We start from the raw sequence: 26,465 nt of genomic DNA on the forward strand, positions 1-26,465 counted from the left end.
AGAGCTGGTCCCTGGGCTAGTCCACGGCCAGGTGAGGACTGCGTGGCTCCCGCAATTGTAAGGGAATAAATCAATGCAGAAGCAGGGAGGTGTCGTATGGCAGAGACACCAAAACAACAACAACAAGGCTGGGACTTCAACCAGCCCTCTGAAGAGCAGATGCTTTGATACAAGGCTGAACCCAGCGTCAGAGCCCGGGGTGGTTTCGTGTCCAGGTGAGGAGTGGACGCTCAGACTCAGCTCCTGCTCCAGCTGCTGCCGGTCCCCAGCTCAGGGACAGCCCCATCCTCAAGGCGCTGGGGCCCTGCCTTTGCCATTTCCCATGCTGCTGCCAATGGGATGGAGCACAGAACTGGACCTGGTGCCTGGGTGTGTCATTTAACTGGGGTTAGGAGTGGAAGCACAGCAGAGTGCACCTCTGGAAGCACAGAGGACACCATTATGGGCACCATTACCAGCTCTCCTCAGTGCCATGAGCCATCTCCAGTCCAGTCAATGGACCTGCCCCTCGTTAGCACCAGGAAGGGAGCACTTGCACCACATGAGCAGCTACAGCTCTCCATGCTGCCAGTACCAGCAGAGCAACTGGAGCCAAGAAACAATTGCATTGCTGTTTCCCTTCGGAATGACAGATCCCTATTGACACACACACGTGCTCTCAGCGTCCCTCTCCACAACACACAAAGCCTATAGTACATTTCCTCCTCCTCCTCTCCCTCCCCGGGGTGCTCAGGACGTGAGTCACGCCATGCTCTCCACATCAACAATCCTAGCAGCCTCCAGATGAGATGCAGGGACCTTTGGATGGATACTTGTAGGATGCAGAGCCCAGAAACTGCAGCAGCCCCCTCTTTGGGCACTAGAACCGAGGGAAAAAAAGAACAGGGACCTCTTAGAAGCCCAAAGCAAGAAATCCCAAGCAGGGTATTACTGCATCCTCCTGCACAGTGCTGGATGCTCCATGGGTGATGAACTCCCAGGTGCAATGGCTGCTGCTGAAAGTTAACAGGGTTTCTCTGCAAGTCCCTAATTTCCATATGGTTTTGCAGGACTCAGGTAGAAAAAGAGGATTATTTAGATTCAAAAAACTCAGAATTTTCTCCAAGTACCTTCCCTGTCATTTCTAACACGTGGATCATGGAAGCTCAGTACAAAATACAAGGCAGTTTTGCTCAGCAGCTGTACACAGGATGTTTTGGAGCAGGTAACCCCACGGTCAAGCTCCCAAGGACTGGCTCTGCCACGGCCTCAGTGGGATACGGCCAATGCCCACACCATTCTCCGGGGTTATTACACAACGTGGGTTGACAAAATCTGGAACACAACCTTTAAAGAGAGGCGATGGGGCAGGGGGAGGAGGAAACCAAACAAAAGGGACATTTTACTTTCTGCCAAGAACCAGGAGGGGAAGAGAAAAAAAAAACAAAACACCACAACCATTTGTCTATCCCGCATGGCAGGGTGGTTGCCTTGGCACCGGGGCCTGGCTGTCCCGGGGGGAGATCATGGCTCTGCTGTCCCACTCCGCCGTGACGGGCTCATGCTCTGGTTGGCTCTGTCTTGGCTCCCAGTGCTGCCTTGGAGCAGCAGCAAGCCTGTGGTGCCTGGGGAAGAGACATCCACACATCCACGCTGCCTCCATAAATTCGTCTCGACAAATGTTAATTCTCTGAGCTAAAATATTCATGAGGGCGGCTGCCGAGTGCGCTGCTCACTCGCAGCACTCCGAGTGCTCTGCAACTGGCAGCTCCTGTGCCTGCTAAAAGCTTCACCCATCCCAGTGCCCAGTGCTTGAGGCGGGATGTAAGTGGGATCTTGGCAGGGCTGTGGGGTGGGAGGGAGCAAGACTCCACCGTCCCATGGCCACGGGCACATCCAGGCAACATGGACACAACTACGGCTTGGGCAAGGGCACTGATGCAGCTGGGACAGGCAGCTCCTGGCACCAGCACAGCACTGGGAACCCAAACCAGAGCCACATCCATTCCTGCCCAGAGGCCATCAAGAAAGCACCAACTCCTTGAAAACTCACAGAAACATTAAGCTTGGAAAAGACCTCTAAGATCATTGAGTCCAACCATTAACCCACAGCACTACCATGTCTGTCACTAAACCACATCCCTAAGCACCATATCTACATGGTTTTTGAATATTTCCAGGCAAGGGGGCTCCACCACTGCTCTGGGCAGCCTGTTCTGATGCCTGACCACCTTTTCAGTAAAGAAATTTTTCTAATCTAAACCTCCTCTGGAGCAACTTGAGGCCGTTTCCTCCTGTCCTATCACTTGTTACCTGGAAGAAGAGACTGACCCGCACCTGGCTACAACCTCCTTTCAGGTAGTTGTAAGGGATCCCTTTTCAGCCACGCGAGGCTACACACAGCCTGTCAAACCCCAGAGGGGGATGCACCTCCCAAACCCCACTGGGGGATGCACCATGCACACACCGGGCTGGCTCCAGTGCTGGCAGAGTGGCCACGGTGTGCCCAGAGCTGCCCAGGCACCGGGTGAGCACGGCTGGCACAGCAGCAGGGCTTTAATGAGCCTTTTAGGCTTCCTGCCATCAGGCACCAGGCTATCGATACGGCCACAGCACAGCCAGAGTGCTGCTGCAGGAGGATTTTATTACACTTATAGATCAGCTGGCAGGCTGAGTGTCCTGGATTTATTAAATTAGACAAAGGCTCTTGAAAACGACCTCTGCAGGCTCTGCAAAAGGATGGACTGGAGCAGTCACCCATCAAAGGGCAGCAGAAGGATGGGCTCCCCCATTCCCACGGCAGCGCTCTGCTCTCCCTGTGCCATCCAAGTAAGAGGCAGGTATCTTTTCTTGGCCACCTCAGCACAGCTTTCCCACGTGGACCCTTCCTGTATCAGCATCTACTGCTTGGTGAAGTCACTGAGAAACCTCTAGCTTGCTCAGGCCATGCACCAGGCAAAGGAAGAGGAGGTTTTTTTCCACTAGCAAGGGAATCACAGAATAATAAAATCATTAAGGCTAGAAAAGACCTTTAAGATCATCAAATCTGTCAACCCAGCACCACCACCATGTTCACCATTAAAACATGTCCTCAAGTGCCACATCCTCAAGGAGTTATCAAGCAACACATGTTCCCTGCCCGTCTGCATTCACATCTTGTGCCCCTGTGCAAGGAACAGGGAAGATGCCCCCAAATCTCACCACTGCTTGGACTCACCAGCCTGCCAGAAGTCATCATCCCCTTTCACAGAAGAAGGCACAATCAGTGCTCTGCAGATTTGGCCTTGGCACTGCCAATGTGGTTCTGCACTGGCAGCAAACCTGCACCAGCACAAGGATGGGACAGGACAGCTGTCCAGGTGTGCAGCCAGAGATGCAGGAACACCCTCCCAAGTTGGATAAATGCCATAACCCTTCTCCAGCCCCATCACATATTTCCCCACCATTGACCCTGGCTTGTTCATCACAGGTGCTGACTGGAGGCTCCTGAAATTTGTTTTAGTGGAGGAGCTCCCCACAGCTCCAGGTCACCCACTCCAAAGAGGTGGGATGGGTTAGCAAGTGCCACACACGCCTGTCTCTGCGTGCCAGGCCCCTGAAGAGCCCTCCTGAGCCTCTACCAGGAAATAAAACAACATCAGCTCCACTTCTGCCAGTGGGAAGGAATTTTCTTCCCTGGGAGCAGTTTGAGAAGGGGCTGAAGTGCAGGGGCTGGGCAGGAGAGTTCAGCCAGGGGCCGCTTTTAAGCAAAGTCGGTGTTTATGTCCACAGACAGCGAGTCTAAACACTGAGCGAGGCCGAGAGCTGCCTGCGAACTGCCCGGGAGAACCCTCGGGCTCCTCTCCCACCCAGTGCCACCTCAGCCAGGCACGGGCAGCTCCCATTCTGGGGGTGCCCAGACAGCAAGTTTGGGGCCACATATCCCATCTGTAGCTCTGCCCCCAAGGGCATCCATCCGGCGAGCGGGTGCTGGAGCGGAGCAAGCCCGGCCGGGGCTGTGCGGAGGCTGGAGTCGGCTTGTCTTGGCCTTATAAGGCTATTTTCGCACTGCTCTTGCAGCTCCCAGCTGCTCCCCACTCCAAAGCAGGGTCGGAGCTGGCAGCCAGAGCCTAGCCTGCCTCCTTCCTGTTAACCTCTTTCTTGCTGAACGGCCTCCAAGGGGTCTGTGTGTGATGGGAACAGCCTTATCCTGTCCTGGCACAAACACCCATGCCTGGCAAGGAGGGTCAACAAACCCAGTGGTGGTCACCAAGTGGGTTCAACCTCCCTCAGCACTAGGGTCTGAGCCTGTGCATCCTCAACAGCGCTGCCAAATCCAGGGAGTCCTTCAGGGAAACTTGTACCCATGGACATGCACACTCCACATCCAATGCTCCTCCAGGGGAACAGGGACAGAGATGCAGAAAACATCGGCACCGTGACGGAAATGAGAGCAAGGTCCCACTAGGATGGGGGTCGAGAGGCTGCTCTGAGCTGTCATCCCGGCTGTTTGGAGACCAAAGCAATAGCCAAACATTGCACAAAGAGCTTGGAGCATCCGCTCAACCCCTATCCCAGCTCTTTGGAGACCAAAGCAGAAGCCCAGCTTTGCAGAGATGCTTGATGGCCCTGCAATGCCAAAGGCACCACCTCACAGCCCTGCAAACCAAAGAGTTATTCTTTCCTCTTGCTCTCCGGGATTTAGATGCATCTAAAATGCAAAATGTCCTCCTCCCCTCCTTAGAAGAGGGTGGGAGGAATACATGATAACGGATCCGACCCCATCTGCTCGCAGCTGCCAGCGTGGCACCTTCCCCACTCCCCAATGCACAGGCTCAACAGCCAAAGGGGAAGCAGATATCTACAGCCTTCCAGGGAGTTGTCATGGTAATCAGCCCGATGGCAAAAACCTGGTGAGACCACGCACTAGGATGGTAAACACAGGAGGGACCAGAGCTTGGTGGAGGGATTATGGCGGGAGAGTTGCCTGGAGAGGGAAACGCAGTCATCTGGGGGTGGGAAGAAAAAACGGGTTTCATTTGCATCTTGATGGTTGAATTTTAAATTGCACTGTTCCAAACTGGCCTTGTCAACTTGATCCTCCACCCCCTCAGTGTAGGAGACAAGTCCCAGGTGGTCCCTGCACGGCGCTGCCAGGCTCACATGTGCAGGAGCTCACCACCACCTCCAGGAATGCCGGCTCCCATGTCCCTCCCCAGGAGCAAGGGGCTTCACCAAACACCAGAAACCACGTTCCCAGAAGGTCACCCCCATACAAAGATGGTTATACACACAGTGGTGCCAATTTTGGAGACAGGTCAGGGGGTTGGAAACTTGGATCGAGGCAGAATGATCTCCACCTGTGTTGGACAGCCCTGTTCCACCACAGCTGGACCTGGATTTCTGCTTCATGGGGGTGAGGAAAACACGACCAAGGCCAAGGGTCATCCAAGGAAAGCAACAAATTAAATCAATCAAATCTCTGTACCTCCCTGAGTGAATCCATCTCCCCTCCAGGCTAGAAGGGAAGAAGGCACAGGTCTCCCAGCCTCCAGCCATTCCACAACCTCTCCTGCAAATGCAACTGAACAGAGGAGTAGGAGCAGACACACAGCGACAGACCGAGCCATCAGCACCATCATAGCTGTGTGAAGCCACCTCCAAAAGCTGCTGCCTGGAGCTCTGGATAATTTAGGGCCCTGCACTGCCCTGCTGCTGTGGTGGGGTTCCCCCAAGGACCCCCTCACCCGCAAGGACTGTCAATACAGTGTCTTGCACCAGCCCTCAACAACTGCAGGGGAGGAGAGGACAATCCTGGGGATCAGCAGCACCAGATCCACCAGAGGCTCGGGCAACTCCCACGGGCGCAGATGTTTCAGTGGAAGTTCTTGAATCCGGACAAATTAGTCTGGAAATCTCATTATTCCCCAGTGCTGCTCTTATGAGCTTTGCAGAGCTTCCTGCAGGGCTGGGAATACCAGGCAGCCGAGCTCCCAGGGCGCTTGGGGGTCTGCAGTTGGAGGGGCGAGGGCCAACCCAAGCACAAGAGGCTGGGTCAGGTTGGCCAAACAAGTAGCATCCACATCCTACACCCTACACTCACACTCCCACAAAAAAACCCATACCTGCTCTGCATTGCTCCCAGCAGCTTCCTGACAAGCTCTGCAGACCTTTCCAAAAGTCCAGGCGACAGCTGGAGAGCGTTTTCTGAACTTTGACTGTTGGTCATCCCACTGAATGGCACAAAATGGGAGGCTTTTGGGCCAGTTCCTAGAAGAAAAGCTCCCAACAGGCACACACAGCTGTTGTGTGGCAAGGAGACCACCCAGCAACAACTCGAGCTGGGCTCTGCTGCCACATGCAAGGTGTGGTGGAGGTGCTGGTGCAGACAGCAAAGAGCCATCCTGGCCAGGCAGGCACCACCAGGTTCAAAGGCAAGTGGCACCCAGGGCAAAAAGTGCTTCAAACACCCAGGAAAAGATTGGGAATAACACACCAGACTGCTGGAGCTGTCCCTGTGTCCCAGGGGAGCAGTGTTTTCTCCCTAAACCTGCTGCTCACATCTGGCTCCTGCACTTCCAGAGGAGTTCAGGGAGAGGAGGCAGTTCACAGCCGTGAGCTGCTCCCGGGAGCACTCTACAACCTCTCCTTTGGGAGCAGCCATTCGACCCCAGCAGAGAGGAGCAATCTGGGGCTGATGAATCCGAGGGGGCTGAGCCGGAGAAGATTTTCTCCATCCCCCATGCCTGGGATGACAGACTTCACCCCCCCAACATCAGCCTGTGCACAGCATTAACCTCCCATGCAAGCCAAACGCCCCCTCCCTCCACACATCTGCTCCATCCATAATCCCTACTGCCCCTCCCCTAACGGGAAAGCAGCCAGGAAAGTGAACCAAAACCCTAATTATATCCCAGTAGCTCCCCAGCGCCCTGGTGATCCCTGTGACTTTATCAATGCGATCGCAACACAGCTGATGAAACGAGGAGGAAAGGGCCAAGGCTGGGTGTGCTCCAAAACCCCACCTTTTCTCCCCAGCCACAGCACCACAACAGGTGGAAATCCCATGTGAGCTCAGGATGCTGCTGGGACACTTCTAAAATCACTCCTGCAGGCCTGTCCCTTCTGCCTCCTCTGCCCAGGGACCACATCACCCACAGCAAAGGGAACTGGGAGGAGAGTGGTGACAATCGTGGGCCACAGTGCAAGAGCAGCCTTGGCCTTGCTGCAGGTTTCCAGGGCACTGTTTGGCCACAAAATCATGGAGACCCACAGCTATGGCACCCAAGGCATGGGTCGTGCAAGAGTGAGGACCCTCAGGATCACATCATAGAATCACAGAATGGTTTCGGTTGGAAGGGAAGGGACCTAAAAGACCATCTCATTCCATCCCCTGCCATAGGCAGGGACACCTTCCACCAGACCAGGTTGCTCCAAGCCCCATCCAACCTGGCCTTGGACACTTCCAGGGATGGGGCAGTCACAGCTTCTCTGGGCAACCTGTGCCAGGGCCTCACCACCCTCACAGGGCCCCATGGCAGGGAGTACCATGACAGCAAAGACAGGTTATGGCTGTGGGGTGCATGCCAGGAAAACATGGGGGAAAAAACTCTCCATGGTAGGTGGGACCTTCCCAGCTCTCCCCAGCACCTCAAGTCCCACAGGCAGCACCTCTGCCCCAGGGACCTGCTCTCCCATAACAGTGGAAGAAGTCTTGGAAGAGCTGAGCTGCCTGTGGTGGGTGGAGAGGTACAAGCCTGTTAGCACACACTTCAGCAAACCAGCTCTTGGATCAGATCCTGCAGGAAGGAGGTGAAGGGTAAATGAAGTTGCTGCACACGTGATTTACCTATGGTAATTTTAACTTCCAGCAAGGCTGTCTGGCTGTTTTATCTTGCTGCCTACTTGCAGTCAGACTTCAATGACTGCAGGAATAAGTCTCTTCCACACCTTTGAAGGAACAGGGCAAAATAAAAAGGTCTTATAAAACATGTATTACCAAAGGCACATTCACACGCTGTTTACCTGGTCCAGCAGGAAGGAAAAAGAGTATTTTGATGGCTTTTTTTTTTTAATATCTTACAGTCCATGATAACTCAATGAGCAAGACCAATAATCAAACCGGCCTGGAAATTCTCATTTTTCACCAAAAATGCCTCAAAACAGCACAGAAAAAAGGGGGAAGACTCCAGCAAAAACCCTGAGAAAAGCCGTTTACAAAACCTCACTGAAGACCTCGGCTTGTCTCCACACAAGTTTTAACCTGACAACATCCCTTTTACAGACTCCAAACCTGATGAATAATTCATGTCTGGGATAAAGCAGAAATATCATATTCACCAATGCTTACCTAACAGAGGAACAAGGACTGCAAATAAGTAATTTATTAACCCCAAACCGTGTTGCTGCTTGAACAGAGGGCACACCTTGGCTTTTGGCCCCAAAAACACTGGCAGAAGAAAAATTGCTCTTGAGCTGTTGCAAGAGCCCACCGGGGGCTGGCTGAGACCCCTCACTCTCACCACACCTTCAGCACAAACATGCCTTGTCCTCGGGGGGAACCCCCCAAGAGCAAGGCTGGGAGATGCCACCCTCCTTCCTCCTCCTCCTCTTTGGTGGTCACAGCCCCTTCTCTGTCGGGAAGAACCGGCGGTGGGAAGCCCACGGTGGTGGGAAGCCCACAACCCCGCGCTCGCCCACGGCTCCAGCCGCTTTCTCAGGCATTCCAAAATTTGGCTGGAGTCTCTTTTTGCAGCACACCCCCCCCTCCACGGCTGGACAGCTGCCTAATTGCGTATTTATTTATTTCTGCATTTTCCCAGCTCCCCGCACACACTGGCGCAGGGCGGGGGGAAAGCCAAGGCCGGCTCCCAAACGCGGACCCAAAAAAAAAAAAAAATCCCCAAAAAACCAGGGGAGTGCAGCTCCCCACATTCCCCGGAGGCTGGGAGGAAGCTGGGAAGCGCAGGGCTGGCTGGGAAAGGGGTGGGAGTGGGGGGCAGGAAGGGGGGACGCCGGCGGCATCGCCCACCCCCTTTGCTTTGTGCGCGCTTGGGGAAATTAAAAATAGCTGCGTCCAAAGAGTGGCTGCAAGCGCCACAAAGAGCGTGTTGAGCAGAGGCAGCTGCAAGCTATTTGCTGCCCCTGGTAATCAGCATCTCGGCTTGCAGAGCCCCTCTGGCCCCCCCAGCCCCTTCCTCCCCTGCCAGAAGCTGCCGCTGCCTTTCTCCAACCCACATATGTCATGTCAACAATCAATGAATACAGGATCTCTGCCGGGGGAAAAAAAGGGGGAACGCGCTTTGATTTTTGGAGCAGCTTTGTTGCCTTGTTCCATTCACGTCCTCGTCCTCCTCTCTGAGCTGTCACCGAGGGTTTTGCGGCACTGAATCCCATCAGGCAACGCCAGGATATCCCGTGCCACCCAGCAGGGATGGGATCCTCGGCAGGAACAGGGATTTGCCAGCCACTGGGATGCTGCTGCTTCTAAAGATTCCTTTAAGCAGCAGGAAAAGGGATACAATTGCCCAGCATTACCCACTGGTGGTCCTTGCCAACCTCATCTGGTGGCCAATGACAGGGCTGGAAAGAATTAAACTCAGCCCATCCTCACCACAGAGTGCAGGTGGCAGGTTCGGGGCCATACCACAGACACCTCGTTTCACACCCCCTTTCCAGCACCAGGTAACAGCAGGGCAAAAAAACTGTGGTTTTGTTGGTTCCCTGGGTGGTTTGGTCATTCCTGTCCCTGTGGACTGGCACAGCTGCTTGGAAGCCCAGGACTGCCCTGGCTTGGAAAGAGCTGGGACCAGGCACCCACTTCCTCTGCTGCCCGAGGGGGACCACAGGGCTCATGTGATGGTAACTGTGCTCGGCCTTAGCTGTGTCCCTTCACTGCCAGCCCTGACATCTTTGCTGCTAAATGCCATCAGTTTGATTTCTACATTAACATTTTACAGTAAATCACAATCTTTCCTTCACCAAGAGCCCACAGCCAGGCTGAAGGCCACGGGTATGGAGCCCAGGTTTCCAGAAGTCATTCCAGCTGCTTTAAGTGCCTGTTTCACTCTGCCTCCCGTGAACAAGATAAATGCAATCTAAACTCCAGCTCACTTCCCTCGCTGGTCTGGCACACGTCTTCTACACAAATGCCTTTGCTAGGTCTCAAGAGACGAGGAGTGGGGAAAAAGCAGAAGGATGGAGCCACTTGAACCTGTCCTCACTGCGCAGCCTAAGAGCAATTCCAGCTTTGCGGCTCGCCCTGCAGAAGACAATGGGGGCTGTGTTGTTTCCAGGAAGGAAGCACCTGGGCCAGGTCATCAAAGCAGCTTGTGTTAGGAGGTCGCTGGCTGGATCAAGCTCTCTCAACTCTGCTTTTATCCTCTCACTGCCTGTTAACTCCCAAACTTCCCGCCATGGACTGCTTCACACTTGGGCCTCTCCCGAGCAAGTCCTGCAGGCACCAAATGCCCTTCTTGGGGCACTGGGATGGGGACAACAGTGTTCTCCAAGCTCACAATAAACCCAGGCACTTTTGGTGTCCCAATGATGGTCTCTGGCCATCAATGGTCACCAGGACTGGTGTTGGAGCCACCCCTGGAGCAGCCCTTTCCTGTTCCCTCAGCCTCCCCAAACTGCCCTTCTGCAGCTCAGCAGTTTTACCTTCCCAAACACACTAAGCCAAACTAAAAGAGGTAAAACACAAGAGGGCACAGTAGGGTAGGAACCAGTCATGAAGGAGCCCACAGGTTCTTGACACCAGGACCCACCTCCAGCAGCACCCGGGGCAGGACACTTCGGGCAGAAAGAAATGGGAAGACAAGAACCCCAAAGTCACTGTTACAGGATCCCCACACCCAACCCCAGTAATGACATTTGGATCAGCATCAAGCAAGACATTAATATAAAACCACAAAGGAAGATCTGTGTATCCTTCTCACACCCCCTTCAAGGCTACTTGGTCCTGGCTTCAGCAATGCCCGGGGGAACAAGTTCTCAGGGCTCCCTGTAGGTTCATGGATTTTTTTCCCCAAAATCAGTACTGAAAATTAAACATAACAAATCCTTCAAAGATGTTACTGCATCATCTTTGAGATATGCACTAAACATCCCAGGTGAAACCTCCTCACAGATCATCATCCACCCTGCAGGACCCACCCTGACTTGATCCCATCCAGACTCAGAAAAAAATTGGGATGGGGGTCCCTGCCACTGTCCAAGTCTTGCACATTCACTCCCCTCCAGCCTTTCTGTCTCAGATTGCTTTAAATTTCAAACACACTTTGATTCAAGCCAAAAGCTTTTTATGCTAAACAGAAACTGAAAGTCTTGATCTGGCAAACAGAGGCACTGGCAAAATTATGTCCATGGGGGGAAACCACTGGGGACGAGGGGAATAGGGTTTGTAAAGCCTGGTGCTCCAGCAGAGGAGGGGGCAGGGAGAGCTTGGAAACACTTAAATGGCAAAACCTGTGGAAAAAGTAAGGACAGAGAGGCCAGGATGTTTAAGGTCCGTTTTTAATCCCTGCCAATGAATTTCCATTCTGTGCCAAAACTGAAATAAACTGCTTTGATCTGAAAAGGAGGAGAAAAACACACACACGGGTTCTTGGCTTCTTAAAACAATACAGATGACAAAGGAGGCAACTACGATGAAAATTAACGCGGTGCAGCTCTGCTGACAGTGACGTTTTAAAATGCCCCTTTCCTCCAAATAAAGAGGACCCTGGAGGGGGTCAATTAGGAAACAATTACACAGGTCTGTGGATCACAGCATCACCGAGCACACATCCCTCCTTCCCTCTGATCCCCCTCCAGCAGCCACCAATGCTTACATCTGTCTCCTTTTTTAACCATTTATCAATTCCTTAGGTTTCCATGGCCAGGAGCGGGGCCTGGGGCCGAGCAGGGCTCCAGATGTGACCCTGCAGCCCCCTGTGCGGTGCCAGACCTCCCACCTCTGAGCTGGCCTCTCTTCTCCTATTTATACACCCATCCCAGGGGTCCCAGTGCTCCCCTAACCATTCCCAGATGCCAGGCTGGCCTTGCTCTTCATCCCAGCCCAGTCCCATCAGTTCCTGGCTCCCTCCTGACCTCCTTCCCTGCCATCACAGGCTGGAGCAGGGATGTCCGTTTCATTGTACTGAGGTTAATGATATTATGATCCATCATCTGAGTTCCTGATTTAGGAGCAGGACCACTGTGCTGTGAGCCCAGGAAGAGTCTGCAATGCTGCCACAGAGAACACAACCACCCAACCCCAGTAACCTCTGGTACTGAGGTGGTTTAAGCATCCTCTTAGACTCTTTCCCAATTTTAGAAAGTAATTTGACTCCAGCAAATAGGGGGTAGGGGTAGAATCAGGGCTCACAGCCCATCCTCACACTTTACCATGCTGGAAGGTGCCAGACACGGAGCGAGACCAGTTTGTTGGGAGAAGGATATGCCATGTCCAGGGATGCTCCTCCTAAACCACTGCAAGGCAACTAGAAAAGCCCATCCAGAAGACGCTCTCACTTGGCATTAGTTATCCACAACACCTTTGAGATGCTCCCAGGTGAGCCTGAATTTTGTCCTACTTTCAAACCACCATATGCACAAAGGAAAAAAACCCCACAATTATTAGTCTCAGGCAGACTGAAAGGAGGCCTGCAGTGACAGGAGAATACCTCCAGGGAGGATGCAAAATGCCGACCTAATAAAAATCCCAGCTCAAGAAAAGTGGCACAGGGGCAAACTGAAGCACAGAGACAAGGCCTGGCCCATGGACATGTAATGAATAATTAACAAGCTGTGCTGGAGATCCAGACCCTCTCCTCTGACCTGCTCTAGCCACAGGACTGGATCCATCCCCAGGCAGCACCGAGGCCATGGGCCCACCTGCAGGTCCAGGGAGGGATTAGGCAGTGCTCTCCATCCCTACAAAGCCCCTCCTGCCTCTTCTCCGCTACGTTCCCACGCAGCAGGGCTCTATTTATAGAGACCTCGACCGCTAATTATAGATCGCAGCAATCAAAACAAAAGGAGGCAGAAGCTCTGCACTTGCCACTCATTGGCTCCGTCCCCTTAGCTCGGCACTGCTCTTGTGGCAGCTCCCATATCCCAAACAAAACCTTCCAAACCACCCCAGCACCGTGGTGCCAGGCTGCTCTCCCGTGGCAGCAGCCGCTGTGGTTTCACTGGGGACCACAGGGTGTTTTACCAGGAGAACTGAAACTTGTCCTTGGACACTCACAACACAGCAGCTCAATCCCAAGCCTGTCCCCGACTTCCTGTCACCCTCTTTGCTGCCTTCCCTCAATGGAAGACAGGCTTTGCTGGATGCTTCAGCCGTTTCACACAAACGTCAACCCCTGTCATCATCCAGCATGAAGGTTTATCAAACAGCAGGAGCAAGTCAGTGCTGAGGGGTAATTGCGGGGGTTCAGCGTGGGAAGGCAACCCTGAGTGATCAGACAACCTCCATATCCACCCATGGCTGGGAGGGAGGAATTTCTGCACGTCTGAGCAGGCTCGGCTTAGCCAGGGCTCAGCAGAGCTGGGAACGGCTGCTGGCACACTCCCCACGGAGGGGAAGGGGATGGGATCTGCTTGGCATTCCCAGGGGCCAAGTAGGCTCTGGGTGCCAGCAACTGCATGCAGCAGAAAGAGGGAGACCCCAGAGAGAGAGTCTGGCAGCTCAGCCTAGTTCAAGGGGATAAAGGTTTGTGCACATCCTCCCCATCGCGGCCATCATGCAAAAGTTTGAGTTTTCAGACTAGAAATATGGCAGAGAAAGGACAGACAGAAGGGTGGACATACAGAAAGAAGGAGGTTGAGCCTGAGCATAGACTTGGGATCAGCTCAGGTCTCAGGAGGGAGCTGGATGCCAGTGGGGTGGCTGGTGCCTGCTTGTCCCACCTTCTATGACCAAAATGCTCCAAACCAACACCAAACTTGACCCACCCCATGGTAAAAGGCCCCTGTGCCCAAGGCTGCTCTGTTCTGCAGCACCGACATCTTTTGGGACCCCTGAGGTCTCCCCAGCTTGTGCCTCTGAGCCGCCCCTCCACACCCCACTGCTCTCCAACCTGCTGGGAGCAGGGAGCAGTCTCCCTGGGCAGGCATAGGAGCATCTCCACCACCATCACCAGCCCTGGACTGCCCTCCCAAGCTCACCCCTCCCTCCAATCCCATTTTTAATAACAGCAGAAATTGCCAAACCCACAAAATTAATGTCTAAAAGGTTCAAGGCAGAGCCATTCAATCCCAGCCTGGAACTGCCTGGGAGGTCTCTGGCCAGCTGCTGCCCAGCTACCACACACTGCGGAGGCTGCTCCGCACCGAGGCCCCCACGGGACCCCCACTCAGCTCCTGAGGGGAACTGGGGCACACTGGGGGTAGATCATCCCATTTGCATGGGCTGCAAAGTGGATCCCTCACGGAAAAAACAGCGTCCCCCTGGGTGAGGCCCCAGCCCTGCGTAGGTGGTGGGCAAGGAGCCGGCACAGTTGGAGGAGTGGAGAGCCACAGGCAGGGAGCAGAACACCTCAGGGGAGGAATCAGTGCTCTGCAGCAATACCTGAGGTGTTGGGGCACAGGACTGGCTCCTCACATCCCCCACAGCCTGACCTGAGTGCCACCAGTCCCCTCCAGTGACCCCTAACACTCAGCCATCACTGCCTGATGCTGTGGGGTGGTGACAGCAGAGCTGGTGCAGGCAGCAGCACAGATCCCACGCAGGGACGTGCTCCACAGAAAGGTCAGGAGAGTATTTTTACACCATGTGTCAGACTCCAATGAGGAGGAAGGATCCGTGACTGTCTCCTTCAGCTATGGCAAGGTCAGACTCTCCTGACCACCTCCAATGGCACCACTCTCCTGACCACCTCCAATGGCTACCCAAAGGGCCATGGGGGTAGCAAGTCCAGGTGCCAGCACGGTGGGATGTCACACTGTCCAGGACACCATCCCACGCTGCACATGTGCACGTTCCCTTTTTGTTTGTATTTTTCCACTTTCTCCCTTCTCAAGGGGAAAAAGCCCAAGAGATGCCTGGAGAACCACAGGATGCTCCTGCTGTCCTCTGCGTGCTCTCTGGCAACAGTCCCCTAGGGTGCACAGGGCTGGGGCACTGCCCAGGTGCTTCTGCCCAGATGCAGCAGAATCTGGGGCAGGTCAAGCTCCTCAGGATGCAAAGAGGCAAAAAAAATCCCAGATTGTGTTTCCCAGCATCCTTGTACCTCTGCCTCACATTGGGGCATCTCCCTGCTCCAGCCAGACACAAACCACTGTCCTATCAGGGTTAGGACAGAAAACACCAGCCCAGTGCAGAGCCAGGTTGCTGACACTGAAAATGTATTAAAGCCTCCCCCGCTCCTACGGAAGACATTTAAATTATTTAGGGCACTTGGACCAACCCCAAGTGAAAATACAAACAAACACACGGCATGAAATTTGAGCCGCACTTGCCGTGCCTCCCCATCCCACGGTGCCCTCGCAGGAGGCATTGGAGGAGGACCAAGGCACACTGACCTTGTAGGGAGCCTCCCCGCCACAGACACAGGTTTCTGTGTGTCCCTGTTCCACAGATGCACTGTGCCCAGTGGCTTTGTGAACCTCCTGCCCAGGTGGATCCCAGCACATGGGTACCCACCATGCCAGAATACACAACCTCAGGCACCCTCCCACAGGCTTGCTGTAGCCAGGAGGATAAATCAGCAGCCCAGGGTGGTGAGGGCAGGGTTGACACGCTGGGTTCTTCAGCCCCACTCTGCAGTTCGCTGTGGAGGGATTTCCCTTCCTTTGATCCTCCCTCTGTTTCTCCAACAGGAGCAGTGCTGGTGGCATGCTGCAGCTCCGGGGCGGGCAAGCAGTGGGAAGGCATTCCAGCTGACCTACTTTCCACGGGCATCGCTAGGCAGGGCCTTCTTCCCGGACACTGCCAAGGTGATTCACCACCACCAAAACCCAGCTGGCTCCAAGGAACAGGGCAGGAAGGAGGCGGGGGGGATGACATTGGGGTTTCCCCCAGTGCTTCCTGCCAGCAATCCCACACCAAGCGGGACCCACCACCCTCTGCAGACCATCCACCAAGCTCCCACGCAAACCTAGCCTGGCATTGAGCCAAACCCAGCAAGCACAACTCTCCTCCAGCTTGGCAGAGCATTCCAAGGGCAGAAGACAACCCTGGTTGATCCCCACATCCTGGACATGACTGTGTCTCTGCCCGGCAGCACTTACCATCTCGTCGAGGGCGTAGCGCAGCAGCCCGTGCTCGTAGAGGATGAAGAACCGGCGCTGCCATTTCTGCAAGAGAAGACAGAGAGCTGGGTCACAGCAGTGCCAACCAGTCCCTGGAGCTGCACAGGAGCTGGGGGTCTGCGTGCACCAGGCCCACATTGCCCGTTGCTAATTTACTGTCCGGCTTTGTGGGCACCCAAAGGAGGCTGTTTTGGGGTTTCTTCCCCACCCCGCTCCTCTCTGCATTCAGACAGACCCCAAACTGCCCTGGTTTAACTATACAGAGGACAAAAATAACTAAAGACAAAAGACTCTTCCACTCCCAGCAGAGACATCCACAAGCCCTGTCACTGCTCTCCAAGACACCCAAGACCTGCAGGAACCACAGAATATATAGAGTTGGAAGGGACCCATCAGAATCATCGAGTCGAACTCCTGCCCCTCCACAGGACATCCCAACAATCCCACCACATGCCTGAAACGTTGTCAAAACACTTCTTGGACTCGAGCAGGCTTGGGGCTGTGACCACTGCCCTGAGTAGCCTGTTCCAGTGCTCAACCACCCACTAGGCGAAAAACCTTTCCCTCATATCTAACCTGAACCTCTCCTGACTCAGCTTCATGCCAGGAATACCAGGGACAGCAGAAGGATTCCCAAAGTAACTGCTCCCAGCCCTCAGTTTCATCCTGCATCATCTATTCCAGCACTCAGTGCTGGAGGGTGACAGGGTGTCATGTCAGATGTCCCCCAGCAGTGCATGAGCTCGATTTGGATGGTGGCAGTACCTCCAGGGTGGCACTGCCCAGGCGGTCCTGGCACCACGCTGGCACTGCTGTTTCTGCAGCTGCACAGCAAACCAGATTGGAGAACTGATCTGGCTGGAAAACTGCTTTTTTCATGTGTGCCAGGTTGTTTTCAGCCAAGAGCAAAAACTGGTTCAGCAAGCTGAAATAAAAAAGGTCCTGGATTCATAGCCCCAGTGCAGCAATTCTTATCTTGCTTTTCTCAGCCCTTTGGGCAAAGTCCAGAGTGCTCTGGGACAAGCAAAACTACCAAGGGCCCTGTGCACTTCCACAAGCCCCAGATGAGCAGGCAGCCTAGAGCCTGGAGGGAACTAGGGTCTCACGTCCCCTTAATGGTGGGTCAGCAAGCCTGGTACTAGCTGTGACTCCAAATAATGACCCATATACCCCAGGCTGAACTCAGAACCCAATTCTTGCTCACTCGGGAGCGATTTTTTTTATTACCAACAGCTCTGAGAGCATTTTGGCTGCATGACAGAGGGTTCAGGGACCATTGCCATCCCTCCCACGCACAAGACAGCCCTATCCTGGCAGCCCCAGCAGCAAGTTCCGTGAAAGACAAGCTGGGGGACAGGCTGAAAGTGCTCGTCACAAGCCAGCAGAGAAAGGACACTGGCTTGGCCACATCCTTCTGGGCCTCACACCCCCCAGGGCAGGAAAGTGGGCAATGCTTCGACCCCACATGATGCTGGTGTTTGTGCCAGCCATGAGCAAACCCCTTTGGGAAGGAGCTGAGTGTGTCCTGCTTTGTCTGCAGGTCCCTGCTGCCAACACTTGGCTTCAGAGCTCTGCAGGGTTATAGCAAATGGCAACCACCTCTCAGCCCCTTCCTTGCCTGCCACAAGCATATCCACATTAGGAGATGGGATGCAGCCTCCCTCCAGAGCTCTGGGCATGCCCATGATGAGTTGCAGAAAACAAAGCAGTTGTTTCTAAGCCCCAAAGGAAAACTGGGAGCTTTCTGATGGTCCCAGCATGGCTCAGAGCTGCACAGCCCACAGTCCACTGGCCTGAGAGCCTTCCTGACAGCACGACACGTGTCAGGCCAACCAGTGCAGCATCAAAAAGCAACAGCAACAAGCAATAAAACTGCACAGACTGAGCCTGACCAGCACCTGCAGCGCCCCAGGCTGCTGCCCAGCACAGGAAACCTTGCATCCCAGAGGAGGCATTCAAGCCTTGCTGCAGGAAACATCTTCCAGTTTCCTGGTTTGCACAAGGGGATGGGTGCATGGAGGCGCCTGCGGCACTCCCGGGGTCACAGCCACCCCTGTGGGCAGGGACAGTCCCTTGCTACTCCTCCTGCCACCCCCACCCACGTCATGGGGAGAGGATGTCTCAGCTTCACTTACCCGGGAGCGATGGACAGGGTTGTCAAAGTCCGTTCCTTCTGGGGCCAGCAGCAGCCAGCCACCATAAATGGGTTTGGCCTGCAAAGAAACAGCAGAGAAACACTCAGGCACAGCGGAAACTGGCTCAACATGGATCAGCACCACAGGGAATCGATGGTCATGGACCACGGGAAACCGCACCAGCACTCAGCACGAAGGCAGCTGTGTGAGCTCAGCCTCCTGCACACACGCAATCTCAGCTTTCCCAGTGCGGGGAACACGGTGCCTGATGGCAACGCGTGATGTGACACATGCCATGTGCCAAGGGGACTGAGACGAGAACTTGGGAGGAGGCAAAACCCCAGGCACAGACTCCAAACACAGCTGCTCCTGCGTGGCATCGTGCCCAGAGCACCAACTCCCGAGTACTGCCAGGCTGCAGAGCCCGTCCTCACCGTCCTTCCCCTCGCCATCGGCAGCGTGCCTCTACTCCAAAGCAATAACACACTCCAAAGGAGAGCTCGGTGTTTTCCGTTTGTTAATTAAGAGAGGAAAAACTACCCAGCGCTGGCAGTTCGCCAGCTCCCAGCCACTTCCCGTGCCGTGCACATCCAACTCCTGCTTCCCTGCACAAGGGCAGCCCCTGCCAGCCCGCTCCTCCCTGCCAGCAGCCCCCGGCTGAGCACACAGGAAGGTCAGAGCCGGGAGGAGGGAAAACAGCTCATTCAGCCGGCCGGGAAGAGAAAGGGAAAGAATACCCGGAAAGAAACTTGCAGCACTGCCGTTTATCAGTGGAAAAAAGAATATCCAGGTTCCTTCCACCAGTGGTTTAGATGCAGAAGTGGCCAGGGCGAAGCAGGCCCACGTCATGGCAAGCACTGGGATGGGGATAGGCACTGGGAATGTCCTCCCACACAAAGTCCTACAGGCACCGCTCCTGCTGCCTGTCAAGATGCAAACTATGAGCCAACACCTGGCAAGGGCTGGGGCCAAATCCTGGTGCAAGAGTGGCAAGGCATTGCCACACCAGTGAGGCGGCTTCACAGAGATACCAGGACAGGCCAGGAGGGAGGAAACCCAGGGCAGATCCAGTTCCAGGAGCCCCTGGGTCTGGGAACTCTGCTTTCCACCACGAAACATCCACGCACGTCCAGCCCAGCCCAGCCAAACAGCGACAAGGACACACGTTCCCAGCTCCTCGCTAAATGATTCAGTTCATCTTGTTGCTTTCATTCTTTTCTTTCTTGTTCCTTAAAGTTTAAAACTGTTTCCAATTCGTTACCTCCCTTAGATTCCTCCTGCCAGTTTCTGTGGTTTTGTAATGTTAAAAAAAAGTTTCCCCTCTGGAAAAATCCCTGCAAACAATAGAAGAAACTGCCTATGCACCAGAAACTGTCAAATGCATGAAGCACTGAGTAAGCAAACTGGAAACACGCCGGAGGAGCCCTTTTACTGTTTATAAAGTGAAAAGAAATAACAAAATCTCTTATCCCCCTCCACAACGTGACATACCAGCTCGGTGTGTTGCTCTGCCAGCAGCTGGGAAAACACGATTTGAGAAGACCTTCCTTCCTTCCCTCTTTAAACGGGATCAAAATCAATGAAAACGGAGCGCTGGGAGCGGGATCCAAACTTTGGGGAGTTGCTTTCCTGCATCCCAGGGCACCCCTACACCCGCCTGTTCCCACGACCAGGAGCAGCCTCGCCCCTGCTGGGGGCACAGAAAGGCACCTGCGGGCACCACAGTCCCCCTGGTTTGGTGAGGAGCCCCGAGACCCCCATGAGCCCTGTCCAGCTCACCTGGATGCTGGTGCCCTGCTCGCCCATGGCCCCCATGGCACCTCCAGCCGCCCGGCACTGGCTCCACACCCGGCTCCGTGCCGCCCACGCTGCCAGCGCCCGGCGGGTGAGGGCAGGTGAGCCCCGTTTGCCACTCCCCCGGCACACCGCGCCCCACACCCCCACCCAGAGCCGCCCGTGACGCGTCCCTGCCCATCCCGCGGGACGGCAGGACTTCGGAGTGGGGAATCCCACTGCTCCCCACCACACACTGGCATGTGGCCACGGTCAGTTCGGAAGAGCCGAATTTCCCGAATTTCTCTCCCGTTTTACAGGCAAAAAGCAAAATTGCAAATAACTGACTGAAGGTGGCCCACTGGAGATCCTTCAGTGGGTCACTGTGACAGGAAATGGGGTCTCCAAATTCCCATGAGAGCCCTGAGCAACCAGCTCTGGGGCTTGAGAAGATCTTTCAAGTGGCCTCCACTACCCAGGAACAAGAGGATGACAGCGATGGCAGGACTCAGCATCCCCAACACTTGGCACCACCATGCCAAGGTGGCACACTGGTGATGCTACAAGCAGCCAAGCTGCTTGCAGGGCTCAGCCCTCCTCCATCCCCCAATACTCTCCTCCGTGCCCCAGCACTGCCCCTGGGCACAGCTGAGTGTTCAACCCAGCGAAGCCCCATGAGCAAAATCTCTCCCTAGCAAAAGCCACAACACTGCAGCCCTCCCACAGGGCCATCCCACACCACCCTGAGCACCCCACAGCACCCAGTCCCACACAGCCCCCCCGTGTGACAGGCAGCAGGCAGGTCCCAGTGCCACATCAGGGATGAGGTAACCGTGAAACCAAAACAGAGGACATCACCAGCATCAAGTAGACTCACAGGCAGAAAGCCCTGCCCTACCTCAGCCTGGCTCACACCCCCCAGCAGACATTATTTTGCCCTCAACCACTCCAATTTTGGCTCAACTGCCTAAATATAAAGCACTGAGCACCTGAAATACACACCCTTAACACAGAGCATGGTCATTTCTGCACCAGCGTCATAAAAAACCACCAGTGGGCTACACTTAATTTGGCAGAAGCATCCAATTTCAGATATTGAAACCAAAATAGCTGAAAGGTATGAATTAGAGCCAGGCAGCGTGGGCAGCCTGGTTCCACCCATCAACAGATGAACACACAGCAGCGCTTTTTAAAGCCAAACCAAAACAAGCTCCTGCTAAAACCAAGCAAATGCCCAGAGAGGTACATATAAATAAAAGGGATATGAAGTAGAACATGAAGTGTCTGAAGTAAACTCATCACACCTGCATTGGAATGGCCCTGCTGCAGCGAGGTTTAAAATAAACCCGACGTGGGAGGCAGGTCCGGGGGGTGCTGCAGCACCAGGATGGAGCTGGAGTCACACGTTGCTTCACACCGGCTTGGCTTCCTCTGGAAATCTCAGCAAGAGGAGGAAAATGCAACACCCAGCACTGAGCAAGAGCTCAGAGCAAAAAAATTCCCTCTTCCAAGCAGATCTGTCCAACCTCAAGTTAAGGGATGGTGTTAGAGCAACCCTGGGGTTCCCAGGGAAGCTCCAGGGATATCTGAGGGGCAGCTCCAGGTAGTTCCTCCACAGGTAGCAGCCACATGAGGTACTTGGGCACTGGGTGGATGGCTTTGCTTTTATCCAGAAGGTACCTGGCTGTAGGGTGAACCACAAAATGCCGTGGAAAGCAGAGTGGAGGGTGGCTGCTGGGGTGGAGTGGGGTGATGCCCAGTTCCATCCGATCCCGTGGGACTGGTGGAAGCTGACTCAGGCAGAAACAAGCCCACGTCACCTCTCCACTTCCTGTCACACCTCTGGGAGTGTACAGGTCCTCCATCCCACCTTTGATCCGCCAATGGAGCTGGGCTGTGGAGCAGCCACAGCCCCTCACCTGCCTCTCAGGTCGCTGTCCCAGCCATTGCATTCATCCCCTCGGCCCACAGGCCTAAGGTGTATCCAGGGGGAGGATGCTGCCTCCAGCCCAGCGCCAGCAGCACGGCGGGTGGGAGGAAGCAGAGAAGGAAGTGGCCCCAGCTGGGTTTACACAAAGCTGTCAGGCTGCTGTGCTGATACTGCCCAGGCATGGACAAACCACCCCAACCAGCTCCACCAGCACTGGGAATGCAACTCCCAGCAGAGGGGAACTGGGCTCGAAGGACGTGCAGAGCCACTCAGCACTTCCCAAAGCTCAGGGTGACACAGGAACCCCTGCAGATCGCCAGAGCTCCAGGGCACCTGCTTCCAGAGGGCAGGATGGCTCACGGGAGCGTGGCAGCCCATGGAGCACCAGATCACGGGGCTAGAAGTGGGCTGTGACACCAACCAGCTGCCTGCTGCACAAGCTTTCACATCTGCTGTGTTTTTGGTGGTACCATCACCTCTTCATTCCCTGTGCAGACCAGACAGCCAAGCAGGATGCTCAGCAGCACCCTGCAGAGCTGCACCATGCTGGGTGTCTGCAGGAGCTCACAGCACAAGGTGGAACAGCAGAGCTGTACCAGCATCCACTTACCCTCTTAGGGTCCTGACACCCCCAGGGCAGAGCACCCACATCCCCACTGGGGTGCTGGACACCTGGGTGGGCTGGGATGCCCGCACAGCCAGTCCCCACCCACCCCAATCTGCTCCAAGGGAAGTCCGAATCCATCGCCGGGAGAGACTCCTGGCTCCGAGCGCGTGGCGGGAGGGATAATCTGTTTAGGCTGCTGGCAGACGTAATCAGCCTGTCTCGGGTGGAGGCAGGGCTTGTTTTGTTCAGGCTTGGCAACTGAGCGGGAAGGGGAAGAAAAATGGATTGTTGCAGTGGAGCTTCAGGCTCTGCCTGCAGCACTGAGAGCAGAGAGCCCTGTACACCAGGGAAGCAGTGCCAGGGCTTCCAGCAGCCCCGGGAGAAAACTACGTCCCCAACCTGGACCAGGTGTGAACCCATGATAGTACCCAGCCCACCACCCTTATGGGCTCAGCCCCAATATTCACCAAAGGAGCCTCTCTGACAGCAGTACCTATTGCTCCCCACACCCAGGGCAGCACAACAGGGTCACAGCTCTCAGCCAGACCCACAGAGAGCACAGTCCCAGAGCAGGGACAGTAAGGTCATTGTCCTCTGTGTGTTGGCTCCTGACCCACTCAGGGCTCCCCAGAGCCAGGGACTTGTTTCTGGCACAGCTCAAGGGAAAAGTCACCACAAACACTGGTTGCAACCTCAAAATAGGAAATCTGGGCATTTTCAGCTTTGCTCTGCTCTCAGTTTTGCACACCTTGGAGCCAAGAGAACATCGCTGATGGGTGAGTCGGAGCAGCCGTCACCCGGCAGGAATGGGGAAGGTGACATGCTGTTCAGGGAGGGAATGGGATGCGATGCCCAAGCAGGCTTTCCTGCCCACAGCACAGCTTCTAGGAACTGAGAGGTAGGCATCGCTTAACATCCTGCGTGCTCCCAGCGGGATGCCATAAGGACCACTGGAGACCTGTGACCCCGGCCAGCGGGAGGCTCCGCAAACACCGCTGTGCAGACCTGCGCTCCAGCAGCAATCCCGAGGGCCGGGATGTAGCCCAGCCCCGGTGGTTAAGCCGCTTACATCCCTGTTTCCCTGCCCATAAAGCATTTCCCCTCTGCTGTCTGTCACCTGGCGACGTGCAGGGGAGCAGGGCCAAGCCCCAGAGCAGAGGCTGTGGTGCCACCAGCGAGCATCCACAACTATTCCCAGAGCAAAAGCCCTCTCAATTCTCAACTCCACATCCAAGTGGCCACTTGCTACCCCTGGGTTCAGACCAAACAGTGCTTCTTCCAGGACAAGACCTGGGCATCTCTGGGGGACCACCCTGGATGTGTGGGGACAGTCCCCTCTCCATCCACCTCCTGTCAAAACATTTTTGCACCAGCACAGACATGAGTTGACTGCTGCCAGAGCTACAAATCCCAGGCCAGGCTTTTACCACCAACACAGCTCCACAGGCAGGACGAGGCAAAACCAGACTGGACAGACTAGACCTTGGGCACGAGGAACACCAGGTGCTGTTGCCATGGGGCAGCTGGCAGGCACTGTGCATGGCACAGCCCTCCTGGCACACCAGGAGCACCAACCCAGCCACTGGCAAACCCCCAAGGGATGGAGCTGCCTGGGCAGTTTGCTGCGTGGGCAGCAGGACTGACTGACCGACTGGAGGAACAGGAAGGGGAAAGGTTCAATTCACCCTTCATGCAAACAGCCGGCCTCCTTCTGCAAACACCCCAGCTCTGGTCCCAGGGCTGTGCTCGGGTCTGAGTGCTGCCATCAGCTTGGGCAGTCGGAGCAGGAGCTGGATGAGGCTGGATGGAGCGTGCACTGGCAACTTGTAAAGTAGTAGCAAAATGAAGTGGGACAGAACAGACTTTGCAATTCCAGCTCCTCCTGGAGCAGCCTCGAAGCCGGCGTGCCCGGCAGCAAGCAGACGTATCTAACCACTTCCCACCACTGGCCTTCCTCAGCGCCTGGGAGAAGCCGCAACATCTCTCCAGAGTGCTGGAGAGGGGATTTATCACTTTGCCGGGTGCCAGCGCAGATAAGGTGCGGCGCCATGCAAAAACCCAGCAGCAAGGCAGTGTGCAAAGGGGACGGTGCTCCAGCACCCAAAGGCGCCGCCACGTCCCTTCCCTTGGGACATGCGGAGGGTTACGTGCACCCCAAACTGACCCCAGCACCCAATGTGACACCCATCCCAAGTTCCTGCTGCTCTCCCATCACTCTCCAAGGGTGGGATGTTGCCTGGGGGTGACAGCCACCACGACCCTGCCCACCCCAGCCCCCCAGGCTGTGTCCCCCATGTCCCTGCCCTCCACAGACACCATCACAGGCGAGTTTGACATTTGGAGAGAATCTCCCCCTGTTCAGTCCTAATAATTAGTCAAGTAGAGGTAGATTTTTGCAGCATGATACAAGCAGCAGGGAGCAGGGAATGCAAGCGCGGGGGCTGCTTTCCAGGAAAGCAAGGGCTTTTTCTCCCCCAGGGAACAGGGGTGGAGGGAAAAGCGTGGCCAGGACATGATCCCTCACTCTGTCACCCTTTGGACAAGGCATGAAGCCAGGATAAGACCCCAGGCCCAGGGCATCCCGGTTCCATCGATGCAATGTCCCAGATCAAAGCCAAGCCTGCAACCCAACGCTGACACACTTCAGCCTCAGGGCTGCTGGCCACCAGCTGCTCAGCATCCAAAACAGTAGGAAAGTGATAATGTCCAATGGAGAAGTGATGGAAATAACCACCCGCCGCCACTGGGCAGGGGTGTCACAGGAGGAGGCAGTGGGAAAAAATCTACAAGTTCCATTTTCTAACTGGGTGGTCCTCTGGGCATCCATGCCACGATCTCAAATAAAAAGAAAAAAAAAGGGAACAAAAAACAACAACAAAAAAAATACTGGTAGCTGGAAAGACGTCCTCAAATTCCTCTATCTGTGCCAGTCCCCATGCCTCGGGAGAGCACACGCATGGAGAAAATTAAAAGTAACTGTTTTACACTCTGCTCTTCTTCCAATTCAGGCCAGGCAGAACTTTGAGGTTAATTCCCAGCCTGTCCCATGTTGTGGGGGCTTCATCTTACAAACCAAAGGCATGCGTGTGCAGGCATGGATCGGCCCAGGGCAGTTGGCATGGAGACCAGGGATCCCCCAGTGACAGCCCCACAGCCCTGCAGAACCCTGGGTGGCTGCTTGGGAAGAAGGTCCCACTGGTCAGGCTGGCTTTCTCCTGGAGATGGTCCCTAGGAACCATTCATCTTCCCAGGGCAGGCTCTGGAAAGCTGACCTCCACACAAGGTTTGCAGGTGGTTACAAGGGACCATGTGATACTGGCACAGGCACATCTTGCCAGGAAAGAGGGAATTCCCACGAAAAGGGAATTTCTCCCTTGCTGGGAAAGGAGCAGCATAAGGTGAGCTGGCAATGGGTGGGTGGCATAGCCAGGACAGAGCCACTACCAGCATGGTGTCTGCCAGGGACCAGCGGCCAGATCCTGCCACTGATCACAGGGTGATCCTGCCATCCTGCACAGGATCACAGGGCTCTGATCACCCACGACCCACAACAGATTTTCCCAAAGGGAGAACAGACGCGGTGACTGACCCAGTTTTTCCCATGCACCCCAGAAGGTCAAACATGGATTAGGCCGGGGGGGGGTGGGTGTCAAGGGAACGTCACCTCCCACCTGCAGCCTTGGGGGGGGGGGGACAGTCATGTCTCCAACAGGTGGTGGGACCACATGTAGCCCCAAATCACACCGATCCCCATCCGGCAGCAGAGCCACGCACAAAAACAACTCGTGAACGCAGCGCTCCCGGGATTAGGGACTTAGCG

At 55.1% G+C, this 26,465-nt stretch overlaps 1 protein-coding gene across 5 annotated transcripts in view; it reads right to left on the minus strand.

Moving 5' to 3' along the window:
• Window positions 1–26,465, minus strand: part of LOC113999568 (myosin phosphatase Rho interacting protein) — an 80,541-nt gene that overhangs the window by 50,900 nt on the left and 3,176 nt on the right. For all 5 annotated transcript variants that reach the window (XM_039381472.1, XM_039381470.1, XM_039381471.1 and 2 more), the window contains exons 2-3: window positions 18,336–18,413; window positions 16,180–16,245 (exon numbers count right to left, since the gene is read on the minus strand). In XM_039381472.1, coding sequence (XP_039237406.1) covers window positions 16,180–16,245; window positions 18,336–18,413 — 144 coding nt within the window. The remainder of the gene's footprint in view (window positions 1–16,179; window positions 16,246–18,335; window positions 18,414–26,465) is intronic.

The sequence above is a fragment of the Pipra filicauda genome, unplaced genomic scaffold (genome assembly GCF_003945595.2).
Source record: "Pipra filicauda isolate LSUMZ 115617 unplaced genomic scaffold, ASM394559v2 scaffold226_size1812527_pilon, whole genome shotgun sequence".
Taxonomy (NCBI): Eukaryota; Metazoa; Chordata; class Aves; order Passeriformes; family Pipridae; genus Pipra; species Pipra filicauda.